General features: G+C 44.3%; 1 protein-coding gene across 5 annotated transcripts in view; it reads left to right on the top strand.

The window, feature by feature from the left end:
- The window catches only part of LOC101474968 (ADAMTS-like protein 2), a 44,763-nt gene that overhangs the window by 22,880 nt on the left and 1,417 nt on the right, over positions 1-20,466 (top strand). For all 5 annotated transcript variants that reach the window (XM_076876832.1, XM_014414283.4, XM_076876834.1 and 2 more), the window contains 11 exons: positions 7,864-8,039; positions 8,146-8,518; positions 8,680-8,748; positions 10,372-10,627; positions 10,852-10,946; positions 12,101-12,227; positions 18,377-18,590; positions 18,808-18,963; positions 19,706-19,876; positions 19,958-20,134; positions 20,244-20,397. In XM_076876832.1, the coding sequence (XP_076732947.1) occupies positions 7,864-8,039; positions 8,146-8,518; positions 8,680-8,748; positions 10,372-10,627; positions 10,852-10,946; positions 12,101-12,227; positions 18,377-18,590; positions 18,808-18,963; positions 19,706-19,876; positions 19,958-20,134; positions 20,244-20,397 (1,968 nt within the window). The remainder of the gene's footprint in view (positions 1-7,863; positions 8,040-8,145; positions 8,519-8,679; positions 8,749-10,371; positions 10,628-10,851; positions 10,947-12,100; positions 12,228-18,376; positions 18,591-18,807; positions 18,964-19,705; positions 19,877-19,957; positions 20,135-20,243; positions 20,398-20,466) is intronic.

Here is a 20,466-nt window from a genome sequence, read left to right as displayed (position 1 = left end):
CCTAAAGGTGCAATAAAAAGATTAAATATTCATTTTTTTTCCCACTTTAAATTGGTCAGTCTTTTAAAACTACTTCTCCCTGAAATATTCATATAAAGTTTTAATTATATTTTCGTTGTTTTAACCCTTTAAATCCCAGTTTTATTACATGAGCGCACTGTTTTTTTAGCCCCAAAAAACAAAAAAACTAAATATTTTCAAAAAAAACATTTGAAGTAATATTAGTTTGTTATTATAATTAGGCCTTTAGCTGGACCAAAGATTGGCACCAACATTCATTCTGATCAATTACTATTTTTTTTGCAGGAGCAGATTTAAAAAAATGCATCCTCTAAAGGCCCTAAGGACCAAAAATGGTCCCGCCCCAAAAACTGCAATAAAAAGATTATATATTCATATTTTTTTCCACTTTAAATTGGTCAGTCTTTTAAAACTACTTCTCCCTAAAATATTCATATAAAGTTTTAATTATATTTTCGTTGTTTTAACCCTTTAAATCCCAGTTTTATTACATGAGCGCACTGTTTTTTTAGCCCCAAAAAACAAAAAAACTAAATATTTTCAAAAAAAACCATTTGAAGTAATATTAGTTTGTTATTATAATTAGGCCTTTAGATGGACCAAAGATTGGCACCAACATTCATTTTGATCCACTTTTATTTTTTTTGCAGGAGCAGATTTAAAAAAATGCATCCTGTAAAGGCCCTAAGGACCAAAAATGGTCCCGCCCCAAAAAATGCAATAAAAAGATTATATATTCATATTTTTTTCCACTTTAAATTGGTCAGTCTTTTAAAACTACTTCTCCCTGAAATATTCATATAAAGTTTTAATTATATTTTCGTTGTTTTAACCCTTTAAATCCCAGTTTTATTACATGAGCGCACTGTTTTTTTAGCCCCAAAAAACAAAAAAACTAAATATTTTCAAAAAAAAACATTTGAAGTAATATTAGTTTGTTATTATAATTAGGCCTTTAGATGGACCAAAGATTGGCACCAACATTCATTTTGATCCACTTTTATTTTTTTTGCAGGAGCAGATTTAAAAAAATGCACCCTCTAAAGGCCCTAAGGACCAAAAATGGTCCCGCCCCAAAAAATGCAATAAAAAGATTATATATTCATATTTTTTTCCACTTTAAATTGGTCAGTCTTTTAAAACTACTTCTCCCTGAAATATTCATATAAAGTTTTAATTATATTTTCGTTGTTTTAACCCTTTAAATCCCAGTTTTATTACATGAGCGCACTGTTTTTTTAGCCCCAAAAAACAAAAAAACTAAATATTTTCAAAAAAAAACATTTGAAGTAATATTAGTTTGTTATTATAATTAGGCCTTTAGATGGACCAAAGATTGGCACCAACATTCATTTTGATCCACTTTTATTTTTTTTGCAGGAGCAGATTTAAAAAAATGCATCCTGTAAAGGCCCTAAGGACCAAAAATGGTCCCGCCCCAAAAAATGCAATAAAAAGATTATATATTCATATTTTTTTCCACTTTAAATTGGTCAGTCTTTTAAAACTACTTCTCCCTGAAATATTCATATAAAGTTTTAATTATATTTTCGTTGTTTTAACCCTTTAAATCCCAGTTTTATTACATGAGCGCACTGTTTTTTTAGCCCCAAAAAACAAAAAAACTAAATATTTTCAAAAAAAAACATTTGAAGTAATATTAGTTTGTTATTATAATTAGGCCCTTAGATGGACCAAAGACTGGCACCAACATTCATTCTGATCAATTACTATTTTTTCTAGGAGCACAGTAAATGTAATATATTGGTGATCATGTTTTCACTTTTTGATTATGTTAACTGCTTATTGGCACTTATTATTTACTTATTGCTTATTACCACTAAATACTATTACCTTGTTGTGTTCTAAAATAAAATAAAAAAATATGAAAATAAAAATACAAGGTCACTTTGAACAAGAAAACATTTATTTTTAGAACTTTAGAACAATGAACATGTGCTGTTTGGAATGGGGAAAGGTATGAGAGATGGGGGCTGGGGGTGGGGGGGGGGGCAGTCCTGTTCAGGTGGAGCAGTTGCTGCAGATGGTCAGGCTGTGCTCCTTGCATGCGCCCTTCCCACATTTGCAGCAGACGGTAAAGACCCTCCTTCTTCCTGTGCAAAGGTCACATTGCTTTCTCACCTTAGATCTGATGGCTGCAGAGGGGCCTGGAGAGGGATCTGCAGCAGCACCCTGCACCTGTTTCACATGCTCTGCTGTGTGGGAAGAGCGGGGAAGTCGCTCTCTCTTGGCAATGTGCGGTTGAACTAAGGTTTCTCCGACCTCCTCGATGTAGAGCCTCCTTCTGTAAGCTTTGCTTTGCTGCCAGGCTGGTTGAACCGCGGTCCACAGGACGTAACCATTATAGAGCGAAATGTCAATCAGATGGTGGAAAAGGGCTAACGGCCACCGCCTCGTTCGCCTCCTACAGGTGTAGGTGGCAACAGCCTAATAAAAAAACAAAACACACACACAAAAAAACCCCATTAAACCTACGTATATTTTACACAAGAATATATGAGCAAGAATGAATAAATTCGTGCGCAACTGATGTGTAATGACACCTACCTGATCGAGTTTGTCCACACCTCCCTTGGATTTGTTATAATCCTTTATTATGTGTGGCCTTCTCTTCGGCTCGTCGCAGACTCCTGGAGTGCGGTGTTTGGAGCTCATCAGGAGGACATTTCTGCCGCGGCGGGGGACGTATGACACGGCCGTGTGCGTCCTAGTGAAAGCAAAGACGGAGGAAAACACTCCTCTCCCCCTTGTCTGCAGCAGTTGTGGCGGAAGCTCGGGCTTGTTCTTCCTAATGGTGCCAACCAGGGTATTTTTTCGCCTGAGCAGCTCCTCTGACAGAGGGAAGGAAGTAAAAAAATTGTCACAGGTGACGCTGTGTCCCTGGAGCCCCTCTGTCAGCTCCAGAACCACTCGCATCCCCTGGTTGATCTCAGCGCGCCCACCGGCTGCTTTTCCCGTGTAGAGCTGTAGTTTCCAGGCATAAGACGTCTCTACATCGCAGACCGCCCATACCTTCAGACCATACTTTGCTGGCTTTTTGGGCATATACTGCCTGAAGGCGCACCTCCCTTTGAAAGGGACAAGTTGTTCATCCACACAAATTTCCTTGTTTGGCCAGAACATCATCTGGAGGCGATGGGTCCAAATATCCCAGATTTTGCGAAATGGACCCAGTTTGTCATCACGGTGTCTTGGTCTCGCAAGTCTGTCGTCGAATCGCAGAGCCCTGGTAATGTAGCGAAACCTTTTCTCGGACATGGTAGCCCGAAAAACCACCCGGCCGGATTTCTCACTCCAGAGACTGAGTGTTGATTCGTTTCGGGAACGGTAAACACCGGCCAGAATTAGTAGCCCCACATACGCACGCAGTTCATCGCTGTCCACGTCTTTCCAGTCAGCGATAGCACGTCTCCCCTGGAGATTGGTCATTGAGACGATATGCAGGATAATTTCATCGGTGACGAAAAGAGAAAAACTGGATTGTAGGTCACTGATCCGGGCGATGGCATAAAAAGTAGGTCCGGTGTGTCCCGTGGCCGCTGGAACGTAGCGGAGCGTCTCAGCGTTTGTCGGAGACCACTTTGTTCCATTTTTGGAAACCCACCCTGCCGATTCTTCCTCCATCTCTCCGCTCTCATTTTCAGACTCTGATCCATATGAGTCGGAACCGGACTCCTGCTCCTCCATTTCCTCCTCCGAAGAAATCTCCGCGTCATCCCCGGGGGATGACGAGGCGCTATCCCCCGAATCACTGTGGTCAAGTGAGCCCTCACTTACGAAGTCACAGTCAAGCTAGCCGCACCGCCAGCCGCACCGAAAATGTGGTTGCATTACTCTTACGCATATTACGGTATCGGTGCCGACTGGCTTAGAAACGCAGTGTTTTCTGTCCTGACACTACATTACTTCACAATCCACTCCCAGTTTTGGTTTATCTCCACTTTTCCCCCTGTGATCCACAGCCAAAATTACTGTACGGTTTTTGAGAAAATTGATAGTAAACTTTGCACAATTTACTCCACTGTACTTTTAATTTCCTCATCTGTGACCTCAGATTACAGGAAAACTATAAGAGGTGACGCAGATATTTCACTGGATTATGACTCTGGGTGACCCCCACTCTGCACCCTGTGATCCACAGCCAATATTACTGTACGGTTTTTGAGAAAATTGATAGTAAACTTTGCACAATTTACTCTACTGTACTCTATATATTCTCATCTTTGAGCTCAGATTACAGGAAAACTGTAAGAGGTGACACAGATATTTCACTGGATTATGACTCTAGGTTGTCGCCACTCTTCACCCTGTCATCCACAGCAAAAATTACTGTACGGTTTTTGAGAAAATTGATAGTAAAATCTTCCCATTTTGCTTTACTGTACTCTACATATTCTCATATTTGAGCTCAGATTACAGGAAAACTGTAAGAGGTGACACAGATATTTCACTGGATTATGACTCTGGGTGACCCCCACTCTGCACCCTGTCATCCACAGCAAAAATTACTGTACGGTTTTTGAGAAAATTGATAGTAAAATCTTCCCATATGCAGTAATTGTATTTGAATTAGTTAAATATGAGTGGGCAACTCTGACCATGACAAGACTGCATTTACTTTAAGAAATTAATAAAAAAATGTAGACATATTGTTGTCATTATTTCTACTCTTCAATTTGATGTGTTTTTTCTTTAAGATAGTATCAGAAGTTGCTCCTCCACCATGAAAAAAAACAGCTGCATGTATTCTTTTACTACAGCCATGATTCTCCTCTGTGGTCTTCCTCATTCATCCTGTTTGGAGCTTAATGTTCAACATCCTTTAACTATTAAAATTACAGAAGTAGAAGAAAGTAATCATCAGAGCAGGAATCATGATAAATGATAAATAGATTACCAGTACATGAAAACATAACATTTGCATAATTTCTCTGATAACCCTGCATTGGATGGGTTTATTAACGGTGGGCTGAAATTGTACTATAGTCTGCTGATGAGGAACTTTTTAGAGTGTTGAATTAAATGTCCTCCACAATCTGTATATGAATTGTCATTAAAACCATAGAGATTCTTACTTATAAAGGAAAGAAAAGTGTGACAATGCCCATCAACATATAGTGTATATTTTTTGAAACATTACAAAGATACATGTAATTCTGGGTTCACCTGAATTACGGATTAGACTGGTGGACAAACAGATGTTGTGTACAACTGGTGACAGCATCAGTGACAGGGATGCCAAAAGGAAGAACAAATTAATCAGCAAGGCTGGAAGCAGAATTAGGAGGCGTCATAGTCAGTGAGGGTCAGAGATCAATGAACAAATTTCCCACCATCATGGATAATGCATCACTCTCAAAAGGATTCAAAATTTGGGCCATGAAGAACAGTTCAGGAAACCGATTTTATTGTTTCGTCTGTGAAACTGTATAAATGAAATGTAAATTATGTTAAAGGCAAACACATTTGTAAGCAATAAGAAACAAACATGCTTTGCATTATGCCTTTAAACATCTGTACAGACTTGATACAATATTTATTAACTGAATTTAAAAACATGTTTTACATAGTGGGAGTATTTCTTTTACTGATGATATTTCAATGATATGTATTTTCTATGACTGAAAAATGCTCTAACACATGGCAATAACAGCAGATGTGGCAATTTTGTAATTTGTTGTATAAATTTGATATTATTTTAGGCAGTATATTTTCTTAGCCTTTATCATACTCTGTCAACACAGCAATCTCAGAAACCGTACAGTATATTTGGCTGTGGATGACAGGGTGCAGAGTGGGGGTCACCCAGAGTCATAATCCAGTGAAATATCTGCGTCACCTCTTATAGTTTTTCTGTAATCTGAGCTCAAAGATGAGAATATATAGAGTACAGTAGAGTAAATTGTGCAAAGTTTACTATCAATTTTCTCAAAAACCGTACAGTAATTCTTGCTGTGGATCACAGGGTGAAGAGTGGCGACAACCTAGAGTCATAATCCAGTGAAATATCTGCGTCACCTCTTACAGTTTTCCTGTAATCTGAGGTCAAAGATGAGGCTATATAGAGTACAGTAAAGCAAAATGGGAAGATTTTACTGTCAATTTTCTCAAAAACCGTACAGTAATTTTGGCTGTGGATGACAGGGTGAAGAGTGGGGGTCACCCAGAGTCATAATCCAGTGAAATATCTGCGTCACCTCTTATAGTTTTTCTGTAATCTGAGGTTAAAGATGAGGAGATTAAAAGTACAGTAGAGTAAATTGGGTAAATTTTATTGTTAATTTTCTCTGAATCATACAGTAATTTGGGCTGTGGATCACAGGGGAAAAGTGGAGATACACTAAAACTGGGAGTGGATTGTGAAGTAAAATAGTGTCAGGACACAATAGACTGCGTTTCTAAGCCGGGCTTCACCCATACCGTAATATACGTAAGAGTAGTGCAACCACATTTTCGGTGCGGCTGGCGGTGCGGCTAGCTTGACTGTGACTTCGTAAGTGAGGGCTCACTTGACCGCAGTGCACAACGAGACGCGATTAACACCTCACGACCAGCTCCCGATCATCAATCGCTTGGTCGGGAGGATTTCAAACCTGTTTGAAATATATATGATTAGTGTATTACAGTAAGCAAACTAATCCAACTCCTAAGTAACTTTTTAAAGGAAGAGAACAGGATTAGTAGCTAAACTCTGGGTACTGCTATGTTAGAAAATGATGACTCTGTGTTGAGGTGCATTCTGCATGGCTTCCAACACTCAGCTGTTCATTCTGTAATTTCACTACAGATCCCAGACCTGCACAGGAAGCAAATGTCATCACATTTCAGTGGTGATGAGCGTTTTAGTCTCCAGCTAAGACTTGGTCATTTTCACTAGTTTTAAGTTAAAGAAGTCCAGTTTGACACCAGGACCGTCTTTTTTGGGTTCTGTGAATTTGCCTCCTGTCTCGAGGTATTTGAGAGTAAGAACATGCAGATCTGAACCACCTATCTAGGTTCCTAAAGTCATTCACGTCTCATCTGAAAGGCGTCTTCAGTCCTACCAACTGATGGGACGTCCCTGGCCTCAAGTGGCTCCCATCAGTTTGTCATGTGTTCGTCACCAACATCCCAGTTGGGATTTTACTGTGTCAGTTAAAGCTGACATCAGCGTGGAAATAAAACGTGTCTGGGAACAACTGCAGAGTAGGCGGAGTTTTTTTTCACAAAGGACACAGCATCTCCTCATCAACAGCCAATCACAAGTACTTCCTGTTTCCATGTGTCTAATATATGCTTTGAATTATGAGTTGTACTTCACTGCTCTGTGTTCAGCGAGATTTAAGTCCACAGATATGTGACTTGAATCTTTAAGCGCCTGATAATAAAATAGTGCTAGGTTGTCTCGTGTGTGTCTCTCAGTAGAGCACAGTTGTCACTTTGAAGGTAGATGTGAGATATATGTGGTCAGGGAGCCCCGTCAGCTGTTAGAAACATGCGTTTCAGATGAGAGCTCTTCAACAACTAACAAACAAGTCCCATCTCCTCAAGCCCTTAGACTACCACGGCCTAGATGGGAATGTAGACAATCTGAATGATATTGTGTGCCTGTGTGGTGCTGCTTATTGTGGTTGCACCAGCACAACCTTTGCTCAGTGCTTCTACCCGCTGTAGGTTTGGCCCCTTGGCTCGGGGACAACATGTAGGAAAACACTGTCCCGTTTTGGTACATGCTCAGTACCATTGGCCTGGATTTACAAAGACACACATGTACACACTGAAGCTCTGACATTTGAAAAGGACTTTTTAGCCCTCCTACCTGACGTTTTCCCTTCTTTCTAGCTCTGTCAGATGAAGCGGGATATTTCTTCTTCAATGGGAACACTGTGTTTGACAATCCTCAGAATTTCCACGTGGCAGGAACAGTGTTCAAGTACCGACGTCCAAGCGTCGTGTTGTCTGATGGGTTGGAATACATCATTGCCCAGGGACCCACTCTGCAGGGTCTTAATGTTATGGTAGTACAGGAACACACACACACACACACACACACACACACACACACACACACACACACACACGTGTTTGTTAGTTTGACTGTAACAAGGCTGCGTGTCATTTCAGTACTACAACTTGAATGGGAAACTCCCCCACATCACCTACGAGTATACCATCCCACTCAAGTCTCAAGCAGCTGCCGCGGCCTCACGCCACTCCAATCTTAACCTCACCTATAATGACGTAAACGTGGATGTCAGAGGGGATCAGAGTATCTCGATGAACCACAGCAGAGGGTCAGCATCTGTCCATCACGACCTGCACGACCACCCAGATGTCCAGCTGCAGGAAGAAGAGGAGGAGGAAGTGGTGTGGGAGATCCAGACCGCCAGACCAGCACCAGTGGACATTATGGTCTACAGACCAGCTGACGTCATCACTCGTGTGTTTAGTCACAATGATGTGGAGGAACAGGGACCTCCAGCACCATCTGGCTACAGTAAGTTTCATCTTACTTGTATTATTAAAGATGTTCTGAGTCGTGCCAGAGGTTCAATCAGGAGACAACAACAGCTTTAGTGATCCTTTAATCTTCCGTGATATTGGTGCTTTCTAACCACATGATTTCTGCCACTGTCTTTCTTTTCTCTGGTCATGAAGAAAGCTCTTCCAACTCTTCCAACGAGCACTCGGCTGAAGATGACAACACGCTAATGCTCACCTTCCCAGGTAGAAAAGACAAATCCAGTTGTTTCCCAAATGTTTTCACTTCAGACATCTTCCTTGTGTACAGTAAGGCGGTGGTTCCCAAACTTGCTTTGCTAGGCCCCCGTTGTCTTACAAGAACCCCGCCCACACACACACGTGCACACACGCCCATATTTTGTTTCAAACTCCACTGCAGTTTATAAATTGTAAACAATGAAAGAAATAAAAGGTTACAGGTTGCAATTAAATAAACCGCTACCTCCTTTTAAAAAAAGAAAAACAAACCATCTTTAATTATTTTACGTATAGTTGTTTGTGTTGTTTTTTAGGTTTTTACTGTGTAATAATATTCAACATTTTTCAAAAAAATGTCTGTGCAGAGTGTTTAAAACATGAACGACTGTGGGATACTGTTTGTCCGTGATTTGAACCGGGGGAACAAACTGTGTCGGTGTCACTGACCAAACGTCTTCCCCCTGCGTGGCGAGCATTCACTGGTCACGGAGCGAGGATCCAGTTATTCCGCCTCCTTTACAGATATTAGACGTGGAAGGAGCGAGTGTTGTTACATTACCATTCAGTTTGAGGGTTACACCAGAAAATTTATATTTATTGTTCTCATGTGGTAACAGACAGGATTATTTTAACAAACATTTTGCTTGGTAATTATTTTTATCCTCCTGTAACTTTACTGTATAAAGAGCTAAAACCTCCAAAGTTTCAGGAGTAGTTAGTCGTTTTAAGAAGTGTTTGTGAACTAAAAATCAAGAATGTGGGATCCTGTTTGTCCGTGATTTGGAGAGCCCAGCGCTGCTCCCGACGCAGGGAAACAGATCCTGGTGGGGAGACCTGCCTTGGAACGACAGCTGTTGTGCAGGTGAAGCCAAAAACATGATATCCTTCATCAATATGTTCTAGTCTTTGGCTTGGAAGGAAGTTGGTTTGGAAGAATATTTGGTAAATGGACTGGTTCATATATAGCGCTCTTCTACTCTATCTGAGCACTCAAAGTGCTTTATACAAGTATGGGTGGGTGAGTGAATACTTTGGACAATACAGGGTGTGAACGCGGAATAATACAGTCTGATGTTGATCAGCTATGTGTGTGACTGGGAGCAGCTTCATTTTTCAGACAATGATCCTGAACAGAGATGCTTCTACTGCCAATAAAGGAACCTGGAGAACTCCTCCTGAAGGCTGCTTAAACTTCAGAGTTCATGGTGTGAATAAGACCTGTGGTCACACCAAAGCTCACTGGACTCACGCACCAGTGTTGGGCCAATATACTACAACCACAGTTCCAGTGAAGTTGGGATGTTGTGTAACACAACACAGATGTTCACAAAGTGGTGAACCTCGCCCCATCCTTTAAAACGACTGAGCCGTTTGGGGATGCTCATGACAAACACCTGTTTCCCACTAACCTGTTCACCAACTTTCCCAGTCTTTTGCTGTCCCTGTAGCCGTTTCCCATTTTTCTAGCAAATTGTAAGGAAGTGAGGGAAAGCGCAAGAACAGGACTGTAGAGTTTGACTTTGATTATATACAAGTTATGAAAAAGACACCTAATAATATGAAGATTAGCAAATAAAAAATGAAACCTTAACCTTGAAAGTAATTTTAAAAATCATTTGTTGTTCACAGGTGATCAGAGGGTTCATCCTGCAGCAGAAGATGCTCCCCACCTGCTGCTGGAGGAGATAAACACTCACTCAGCCACACACACACCCACTGAGCAGCAGTCAGTTGCTACTGCAGACACGGACACAAGCTCACAAATGCACAGGGACGTTGTCACAGTCATGGACTCTGTGGCCTCAGAAACAGTCAGTGGTCCTCACACCGCCATCCTGGTAGAGCTGCAGCAGGTGTCAGAGGTCCAGGCAGCCGACACGGAGAGGTACGATGAAGCATCTCATGATCCTCAGAGCTTATTCTGCATTTGTACTGTAATCATAACAAGAACTGCTTCACATACAGTTCTTCATCTCATCACCACACTGGGTTCAGATGTGTGCAGACTGGTCTGGGCTTTAACACGTGATCCTCAGGTTCAGTGAAGTCATTGTGACATTGGTGGGTTTCATGAATCTGCCTCCTGTCTGTGTTTCTGCTTCCTTCTAGCAACAACTTTGATGTGGAGCCACATATTAGTCTGGGAGACCTGTATAGCTGGAAGGTGTCTGCTTATGCTCCATGCAGTTCCACCTGTACAACAGGTAAACACAAAGCTGTCACCTGATACTGTTAGAGCCAAACCAGATATTTGTGTGATTGGCTGCTGCTGCAAATCAGCACAGATTCAAGCACAGTGTAAAAGTGATTGTTCTACATTTAACTGAAGGTGATCATAGTGACACTGTACTCGCTATCCCTGAGGGACTGATGAACTCCTGATGCAGGTCTAGACTTGGTGATGCGATGTTACAGTACTGCTCTGACACTGGACAAACCGTATTATGTTGTAACTTTGTAACTAAAAATATGATTTTGACTAACACTCCTTGTTTAATAATCCATACTGAAGAAGTGAATTTGTCAACAACAGTTGCAGTGGAAACGTTTCATTGTGTTTGACGCTTCGTGCTCTTCCTGACTGAATCAGGCTGAAATGGTGTGAACAGGCCGGGGGGCCAAAAACCTGCATTTTCAGTGTTGCCACATAATCGTGTCAGTCACAGCTGCACTCAGGATGGAGAGTACAATGTGATGGTAAAAATGGCTCACAGTGATGCTCTGGCTTTGTGCTGGGAGACTGCTGCAAACTGAGACCCAGCCTAAACGTGATCGACCTGTTTAGGTGAGCTTGAAAGAAGAGCTGATGTCTGTTTTGTGTAGTGTTGCAGTCTGTGGTGAAATCATACGATGCACAGAGCAGGAGAGCAGCACAGAACTACCAGAGCAATCTAAAAATGGCTCTGAACACCATCTGTCCATGAAGCCAGATAACACACACCAATGAGTTAAACTGCAGGAATGTCTTAAAGACATAAAGACCTGGATGGCCGCTAACTTTCTGCTTCTTAATTCAGATCAAACTGAGGTTATTGTACTCGGCCCTGAAAAGCTTAGAAATATGGTATCTAAGCAGATTCTTACTCTGGATGGCATTACCTTGGCCTCCAGTAACGCTGTGAGGAACCTTGGAGTCATTTTTGACCAGGACATGGAGGATGTTCATCTCTGTGAGCACTGTGTGGTGGGGTGGCTGTAGCTCAGCAGGTGGAGCAGGGTCTTGCATGAATGTGTGTGAATATTAGATAATTAGCACTTACACAGAAGAACCATAGAAAAATCATAAATGAATGGGTGCACGAGGCAAGTTGTAAAAGTGCTCAGAGGAGAGAAGTTCTGAGATGTACTGTGTTCCCAGGTATCACCAGCACATATGCCCTGTGCGTCCGGTATGATGGCACTGAAGTTGACGACCGTTATTGTGACTCTCTGACCCGACCGGAGCCCACACAAGAGTTCTGCATTGGAAAGCAATGTCCTCCACGGTACTGTTTCACCTCAGACTCACTGCAAAATCCACACCACGTTTAACACAGTTTTATGTGTGAATGGAAATGCTGGTTAACTGGAGAAACCAATCATGTTCAGTCAGGACCTCTGAGGTGGAGCAGGGTTAGAAGCAGCTTTGATCGTAGCACACGTTTCCCAGGTGAACAGTACTGATGCTGGCTGACTCTGAGATCTGCAGGGATGGATCTCCATGTCATGGCTGAACTAACACTATGCCTGATTTCAGATGATGCTGACATACTCTGAAGTCAGATGCTACTTTTAGGACCTGGAGACTTGGAGTTCACACTGGGACGAACCAAACGTGCCATTTTTATCAAATAAATCAATAAATAAACTGTTAAAAACTGACCTTTGCATCTACAGTGGGGCAAAAAAGTATTTAGTCAGCCACCGATTGTGCAAGTTCCCCCACTTAAAATGATGACAGAGGTCAGTAATTTGCACCAGAGGTACACTTCAACTGTGAGAGACAGAATGTGAAAAAAAAATCCATGAATCCACATGGTAGGATTTGTAAAGAATTTATTGGTAAATCAGGGTGGAAAATAAGTATTTGGTCACCTCAAACAAGGAAAATCTCTGGCTCTCACAGACCTGTAACGTCTCTGTAAGAAGCTTTTCTGTCCCCCACTCGTTACCTGTATGAATGGCACCTGTTTGAACTCATCATCTGTATAAAAGACACCTGTCCACAGCCTCAAACAGTCAGACTCCAAACTCCGCCATGGCCAAGACCAAAGAGCTTTCGAAGGACACCAGGAAAAGCATTGTAGACCTGCACCAGACTGGGAAGAGTGAATCTACAATAGGCAAGCAGCTTGGTGTGAAAAAATCAACTGTGGGAGCAATCATCAGAAAATGATGAGACAAGATGGCGCCGAGTATGGCAGCCTCGTCGCGAGCTCCCCCAAGCAACAGCTTTTTTCTGTGTTTAATTTTACTTTTCCTTTATTTTTTCACGAGCAGCACTTGTCTCCTTGTGTACGACCGACAAACCTTACTGGACATAAAAGACGGTCTTTCTTATAACTTTCCGGAGTTCAAGTTTTGCAACACGGACGCTCCGTTTGCAGACCCCCCATTCATCTCACCTGAGACGCCTTTGTTCTCTGGCCCTGGAGGCCGCAAACGCCGACGCAGAGGGAGAAGATCTGGCGTTCTGGTTCGACTGAGACGGCGCACTTACAGACCACCGTTACCCAGTTTATTACTGGCTAATGTGCAGTCTCTGGAGAACAAGCTGTGCGAGCTTCGGGCACGGATCTCATTCCAGCGAGAGATGCGGGACTGCTGCGTGATCTGCCTCACAGAAACCTGGCTATCGGACAAAGTACCGGACTCCGCAATACAACTGCCGGGGTTCTCCGTGCATCGCGCGGACAGGTCACAGGATCTTACTGGGAAAAGCAGAGGCGGTGGTGTGTGTTTCATGATCAACAACAGCTGGTGTGATTATGCGAACGTGCACCCGGTCAAATCCTTCTGCTCACCGGACCTGGAGTACCTGATGATTAAGTGCCGGCCATTCTGGCTACCGAGGGAATTTACAGCAGTGATTATTACGGCTGTTTACATTCCCCCACAAGCCGACACTGACCGAGCACTCAGGGAACTGTACAGCGTGATCAGCAGCGAGGAAACCGCACACCCAGAGGCAGCGTTTATCACAGCCGGAGACTTTAATAAGGGAAACCTGAAGAAAGTCTCACCAAAACTCCATCAACACATCCATTTTAACACACATGGAAACCGGCTACTTGACCACTGCTACACCTCTTTCCGGGATGCGTACAAAGCCCTCCCCCGCGCCCCATTCGGCCAATCAGATCACTGCTCCATCCTGCTCCTGCCCGCCTACAGGCAGAAGCTGAAACAGGAAGCTCCAACCCGGAGGGCGGTGCACTGTTGGACGGACCAATCGGAGTCTGCGCTGCGGGACTGTTTTGATCACGCGGACTGGGAAATGTTTCACGTAGCCGCCAGAGACATTGATGAATACACAGACTCAGTCTGCGGATTTATCAGGAAATGCGTGGAAGATGTCGTCCCATCCAGAACAGTTAAATCCTTCCCAAATCAAAAACCCTGGATTAACAGAGATGTTCGCGCGGCACTGGCGGCACGGAGCACCGCCTTTGCCTCCGCGAACACATCGGACTACAAACACGCACATTACCAACTCCGGAAGACGATCAAAGCAGCCAAACGTGAGTACAGGGACAGGGTGGAGCAACAGTTTGACAACCCTCGGAGTATGTGGCAGGGACTAAACACGATCACAGACTTTAGAGGGAAAACCAGCACACCGCAGACCACGGCCTCTCTGTGTGAGGATCTAAACGTATTCTACGCTAGATTCGACGCAGCGAACACCATGAGACCGGACAGTGTGCGCACCGCGGATGACGTCAGTGCGCACACTGTGTCTGAGGAGGATGTGCGGAAGTGCTTCAGGAAGGTGAACGCACGCAAAGCTACTGGTCCGGACGGGATTCCCGGCCGCGTCCTCAAGTCATGCACGGCTCAGCTGGCTGGAGTGTTCACGCACATCTTCAACCTTTCCCTCTCTCTGTCTGTAGTCCCAGCCTGCTTCAAAATGGCCACCATCGTCCCTGTACCCAAATCCTCCACCATCTCCTCATTGAACGACTGGCGACCTGTAGCCCTGACCCCCATCGTAAGCAAATGCTTCGAGAAGCTGGTCAGGGACTTCATCTGCTCTGCACTACCCGACTCACTGGACCCTCTACAGTTCGCATACCGCCACAACAGGTCCACTGATGATGCCATAGCCCTGACACTACACACTGCCCTGTCACACCTGGAGAAGAGAGACACGTATGTGAGAATGCTGTTTGTAGATTACAGCTCAGCATTCAATACCATCGTTCCCTCGAAGCTGGACAGGAAACTGCAGGATCTAGGACTGAGCAGCTCCCTCTGCAGCTGGATCCTTAGCTTCCTGTCTGACAGACGCCAGGTGGTCAGACTGGGCAGCATCACCTCATCCCCCGTCACACTGAACACTGGTGCTCCACAGGGGTGTGTACTGAGCCCTCTGCTGTACTCACTCTACACCTACGACTGCACAGCCACTAACAACTCCAACATCATTGTGAAGTTTGCGGACGACACTACAGTGGTGGGTCTTATCACCAACGGTGATGAGACGGCTTACAGGGAGGAGGTCAGCGCCCTGACCCACTGGTGTCAAGACAACCATCTCACCCTCAACGTCGCAAAGACAAAGGAGTTGATAGTGGACTTCCGGAGGTGCAGAGAAGTACACACCCCCATCACCATCAACGGCGCTGCTGTGGAGAGAGTGAGCAGCTTCCGGTTCCTTGGAGTACATCTGGCTGAGGATCTTACGTGGTCAGTACACACAAACAAAACAGTGAAGAAGGCGCAGCAGCGCCTCTTCTTTCTCAGGAGACTGAAAAGATTCGGCATGAGCCCCCGCATCCTCAGGACCTTCTATCACTCTGCCATTGAGAGCATCCTCACTGGATGCATCACCACCTGGTATGGCAACAGCACCGCCTACAACTGCAAAGCTCTCCAGCGAGTAGTGCGGTGCTCTGAACGGATAATTGGAGGTGAGCTTCCCTCCCTCCAAGACATCTACAGGAAGCGCTGCCTGAGGAAAGCGGGGAGGATCATCAAGGACTCCAGTCACCCCAGCCATAAACTGTTCAGACTGCTTCCATCAGGAAGGAGGTTCTGCAGCATCCGGTCCCGTACCAGCAGACTGAGAGACAGCTTCTTCCATCAGGCCATCAGACTGCTGAACACGTCATAGACACCTCAGCTTCACTACTGGAACTTCAACATTATGCACTCCATACTGTACAGTAACGCCACTGTTTTGCACATGTCTCACTCTGTATATTTTATTTTATATATTTTATTTATTGTTTACTCTATTTAATTTGTAAAAATGTGTACACACACACACACACACACACACACGTAGGAAAATATTTAGTATACACATCCAGAAATGCATACACTATTATATATTGTACATATATTTATTAGTTTCAGGTTGGCCATTCTTGTATTTTGCTCGTTTGTGTTGTTGTGTTTGCACATCTCTGTTGCTTGTGGGGCTCGCACACAAGAATTTCACTCGCATGTGCTGTGCCAGTGTGCCTGCACATGTGATGTGACAATAAAAGTGATTTGATTTGATTTGATTTGAAAATGGAAGACATACAAGACCACTGATAATCTCCCTCGATCTGGGGCTCCACGCAAGATCTCATCCCGTGGGGTCAAAATGATCATGAGAACGGTGAGCAAAGATCCCAGAACCACACGGGGGGACCTGGTGAATGACCTGCAGAGAGCTGGGACCAAAGTAACAAAGGTCACCATCAGTAACACACTACAACGGCAGGGAATCAAATCCCGCAGTGCCAGACGTGTTCCGCTGCTGAAGCCAGTGCATGTCCAGGCCCGTCTGAAGTTTGCCAGAGAGCACATGGATGATACAGCAGAGGATTGGGAGAATGTCATGTGGTCAGATGAAACCAAAGTAGAACTTTTTGGTATAAACTCAACTCGTCGTGTTTGGAGGAAGAAGAATACTGAGTTGCATCCCAAGAACACCATACCTACTGTGAAGCATGGGGGTGGAAACATCATGCTATGGGGCTGTTTTTCTGCCAAGGGGACAGGACGACTGATCCGTGTTAAGGACAGAATGAATGGGGCCATGTATCGTGAGATTTTGAGCCAAAACCTCCTTCCATCAGTGAGAACTTTGAAGATGAAACGAGGCTGGGTCTTCCAACATGACAATGATCCAAAACACACCGCCCGGGCAACAAAGGAGTGGCTCCGTAAGAAGCATTTGAAAGTCCTGGAGTGGCCTAGCCAGTCTCCAGACCTCAACCCCATAGAAAATCTGTGGCGGGAGTTGAAAGTCCGTGTTGCTCGGCGACAGCCCCAAAACATCACTGCTCTCGAGAAGATCTGCATGGAGGAATGGGCCAAAATACCAGCTACTGTGTGTGCAAACCTGGTAAAGACCTATAGTAAACGTTTGACCTCTGTTATTGCCAACAAAGGTTATGTTACAAAGTATTGAGTTGTATTTTTGTTATTGACCAAATACTTATTTTCCACCCTGATTTACCAATAAATTCTTTACAAATCCTACCATGTGGATTCATGGATTTTTTTTTTCACATTCTGTCTCTCACAGTTGAAGTGTACCTCTGGTGCAAATTACTGACCTCTGTCATCATTTTAGGTGGGGAACTTGCACAATCGGTGGCTGACTAAATACTTTTTTGCCCCACTGTATAACTGTATCTATAAATTTACAGCATCACCCAGATTTCCTACAAACATCTGGCCTAATTGTGTTACTGCATTAGCTGCTAAATATCTGTGGATTTCTTTTTATTCTCAATAATCTGGAGCTGATTTATCAGACCTCATGTTTTACTGCCTATTTATAATATTATTATAAATATTTTAGTTAAAAATGTTATCGTATGCATATACAGTGGAACCCCGACTTACGAAATTAATTCGTTCCCGAGGGTCTTTCGTAAGTCGAAGCAGCCATCGCGCCTTTTGAGTGAACGGTAGGCTATAGGCTAGTTGCTAATGGCAACAACAATACGTCGTTCAAGTGGAACAGCGAAGCGCAAGTACGAAAACCAAGGGGGTTGTCACATGATTCGGAAGGCATCGTGGGCATTGTAGGCATTCTGGGCTCAGCCAATCAGAGCCAGCGGATTTCGTTACACGGGCATTTTGCCTCAACACGGGCAGAAATATTGCCGTTAAGTGCCTTCGTAACTTGAATTTCTCGTTAAATGGGGTCTTCGTAAGTCGGGGTTCCACTGTAGTTGAATGTTTTTGACAAACGTTGGAAATGATTCCAGGACTGTAAGAGTGAATATTTGGGGATAGCTTTGATTTACTGCCATAGTTTGGGTTACACCTGAAGCCGTCTGCATAATGCATCACACGGGGTCACCACCGTGGATGGATGCCCCACCAGGGAATTAAACAGAAGTCCAGCACAAATCCAGGAGAGTGATTCATTACATGTGTGGAGATGTTTTACGGACCTGTGATAACTACTCCACTTTGTTCTCAGATGGGAGACGAGTGGTTGGAGCGCGTGCTCTCGGACGTGTGGCGAGGGCGTGCAGTATCGTATCGTGCGTTGCTGGAAGATGCTGTCTCCTGGGTTCGACTCCTCTGTCTACGATTCGCTCTGTCTGTCACATGATCTCCACAAACCAGCCAATAGGAAGGTGTGCCACGGCCAAAGCTGCGGACCCCAGTGGGAGGTGTCGGAGTGGTCGGAGGTTTGTGCTAAAGCAGCGTCTAACTTTCATAACAACCAGTTCTCGTTTAATGTTGGTTCACTGCAAACTTCTTACATGTTCTTACGTGTTACCAAGCAAGAAGAAACTTTCCATGATTCACCTTTTTGAGATTTTGTCTCCCGTCAGGAGGACACGTGAATATTGTCATGCTTCATCACACCAGCTGTCATTCATCGTTTCTCCCTCCGTGTGTCAGTGCTCAGCACGCTGTGGCTCTCGGGGCATCCGCACTCGAGAGGTTCATTGCTCTATGGAGAGGAAACTATGTAACGAGACCTCTCGGCCAATAGAGAGCCAGGAATGTGAAGGCCCACCTTGTGACAGACGATGGAGCGTTTCTGATTGGGGACCTGTGAGTTCAGCCCTTTACTGTACCCACCACACACTGACACTGTCAATCACTGTTTCCAAGCCTGAAACTGTAAAGTTTGGTCATTTTGATGACCTGACAGTGTGTCTGTGAGAGGTATCACCAGATACGTCACCATGGTAACAAACCAGTCTCGAGTCACTCGGGTCTTTATCTTTTGATTTTCTTGTCGTTTTTGAAGTTTTCCAGGCTTTATGAGCGTCTGTGGACACTCGCTGCTTTTTCACTCGTTTACTTGAACCTGAATGTTTTTGTTGTTAAGCCACTAAACACTGCTTCATGCCCAACTCTGGGCTGTGTGTGCAGTGTGCAGACAGCTTAGCAAAGAACCACTTTGAAACTGCATATTAAGATTATTCGTTATTAACACAAAAACACAGAGTTTGCAATGTTTTTTTTATTATTCTACGAAAAATGCCGAAGATAAAAGAGTTTAACAGGTTAAAATAGGTTTTATATAGAGCAACAAAGAACTACACAGAGCATTTGAAGCCTTTGGGCCTTCAGTCGATCCATCTCTTTGCTTCAGCCTCTCCTGAAATGGTCCCAGTGGAACGGCGGCTGTCAGTTACTGGGCTGAAAACCAGTGGATTACAGTGGGATAAACAGCAGATTAATCTGACTCGATTTTGCAGTGTTGTAGTTTTCAGAGGTGGAGGTTATGAGCAGCTTTTGTGCAGCGTGTAAATGTATTTTGCATGAAAATGTCTCTGCATCGTGTCAGTGCTCAGGTGAGTGCGGGGAGGGCAGGATGGTGCGTTCTGTGACCTGCCGTTCGTCAGGCGGACTTGTGATGTCAGACGGGCAGTGTGACCAGCCGTTACGCCCGTTGGCCATCTATCCCTGCGGTGACAGAGACTGTGCTCCACACTGGGTTGAGCAGGAGTGGCAACAGGTGACTGTGGCACAGTGAAGACATCATATTTTAACGCTATATAAGGATCGTGCACTCTTTAGTTTTGCGTCTGTGTTTCAGTGTAACGCTACCTGTGGCCGCGGCGTGCAACAGCGTCAGGTGGTGTGTGCTGGCCTGGAAGGAGGAGTGTTCAAAGAGTTTCCAGACAGCAGCTGTAACCAAACCAACAAACCGCAGATGAGCTCATCCTGCTTCCAGAGACCCTGCTCCAAGTGGTTCACCACATCCTGGTCTCAGGTAGCGACGCCTGTCATCAGCCACCCAGCACACAATCACAGCCGTCTCACATTTTTCAAACTTTCCTCAACAAACTACAATTGGCAAGTTTGACCTCTTGTTCACTCAGTGCAGCAAGACCTGTGGGCGTGGCGTCCAGGTTCGAGAGGTCAAGTGTTACCAAGGGGAGGAGCTGGTAACGAGGGGTCACAGCTGCGACTCTGCCCTCAAGCCAGAAACCAAGCAGAGCTGTGAAATCCAGAGCTGTCCGACAGAAGCACCAGGTATAAAAACTCCAAGAGCAGACGATGCCGCCGTGAGACGATGACTTTCTAACAGGAGCTTTGTTATGT

This window comes from Maylandia zebra, linkage group LG18 (assembly GCF_041146795.1).
Source record: "Maylandia zebra isolate NMK-2024a linkage group LG18, Mzebra_GT3a, whole genome shotgun sequence".
Taxonomy (NCBI): Eukaryota; Metazoa; Chordata; class Actinopteri; order Cichliformes; family Cichlidae; genus Maylandia; species Maylandia zebra.
The sequence above is the reverse complement of the archived record's forward strand: the minus strand, read 5'-3'. Positions and strand labels throughout refer to the sequence as shown.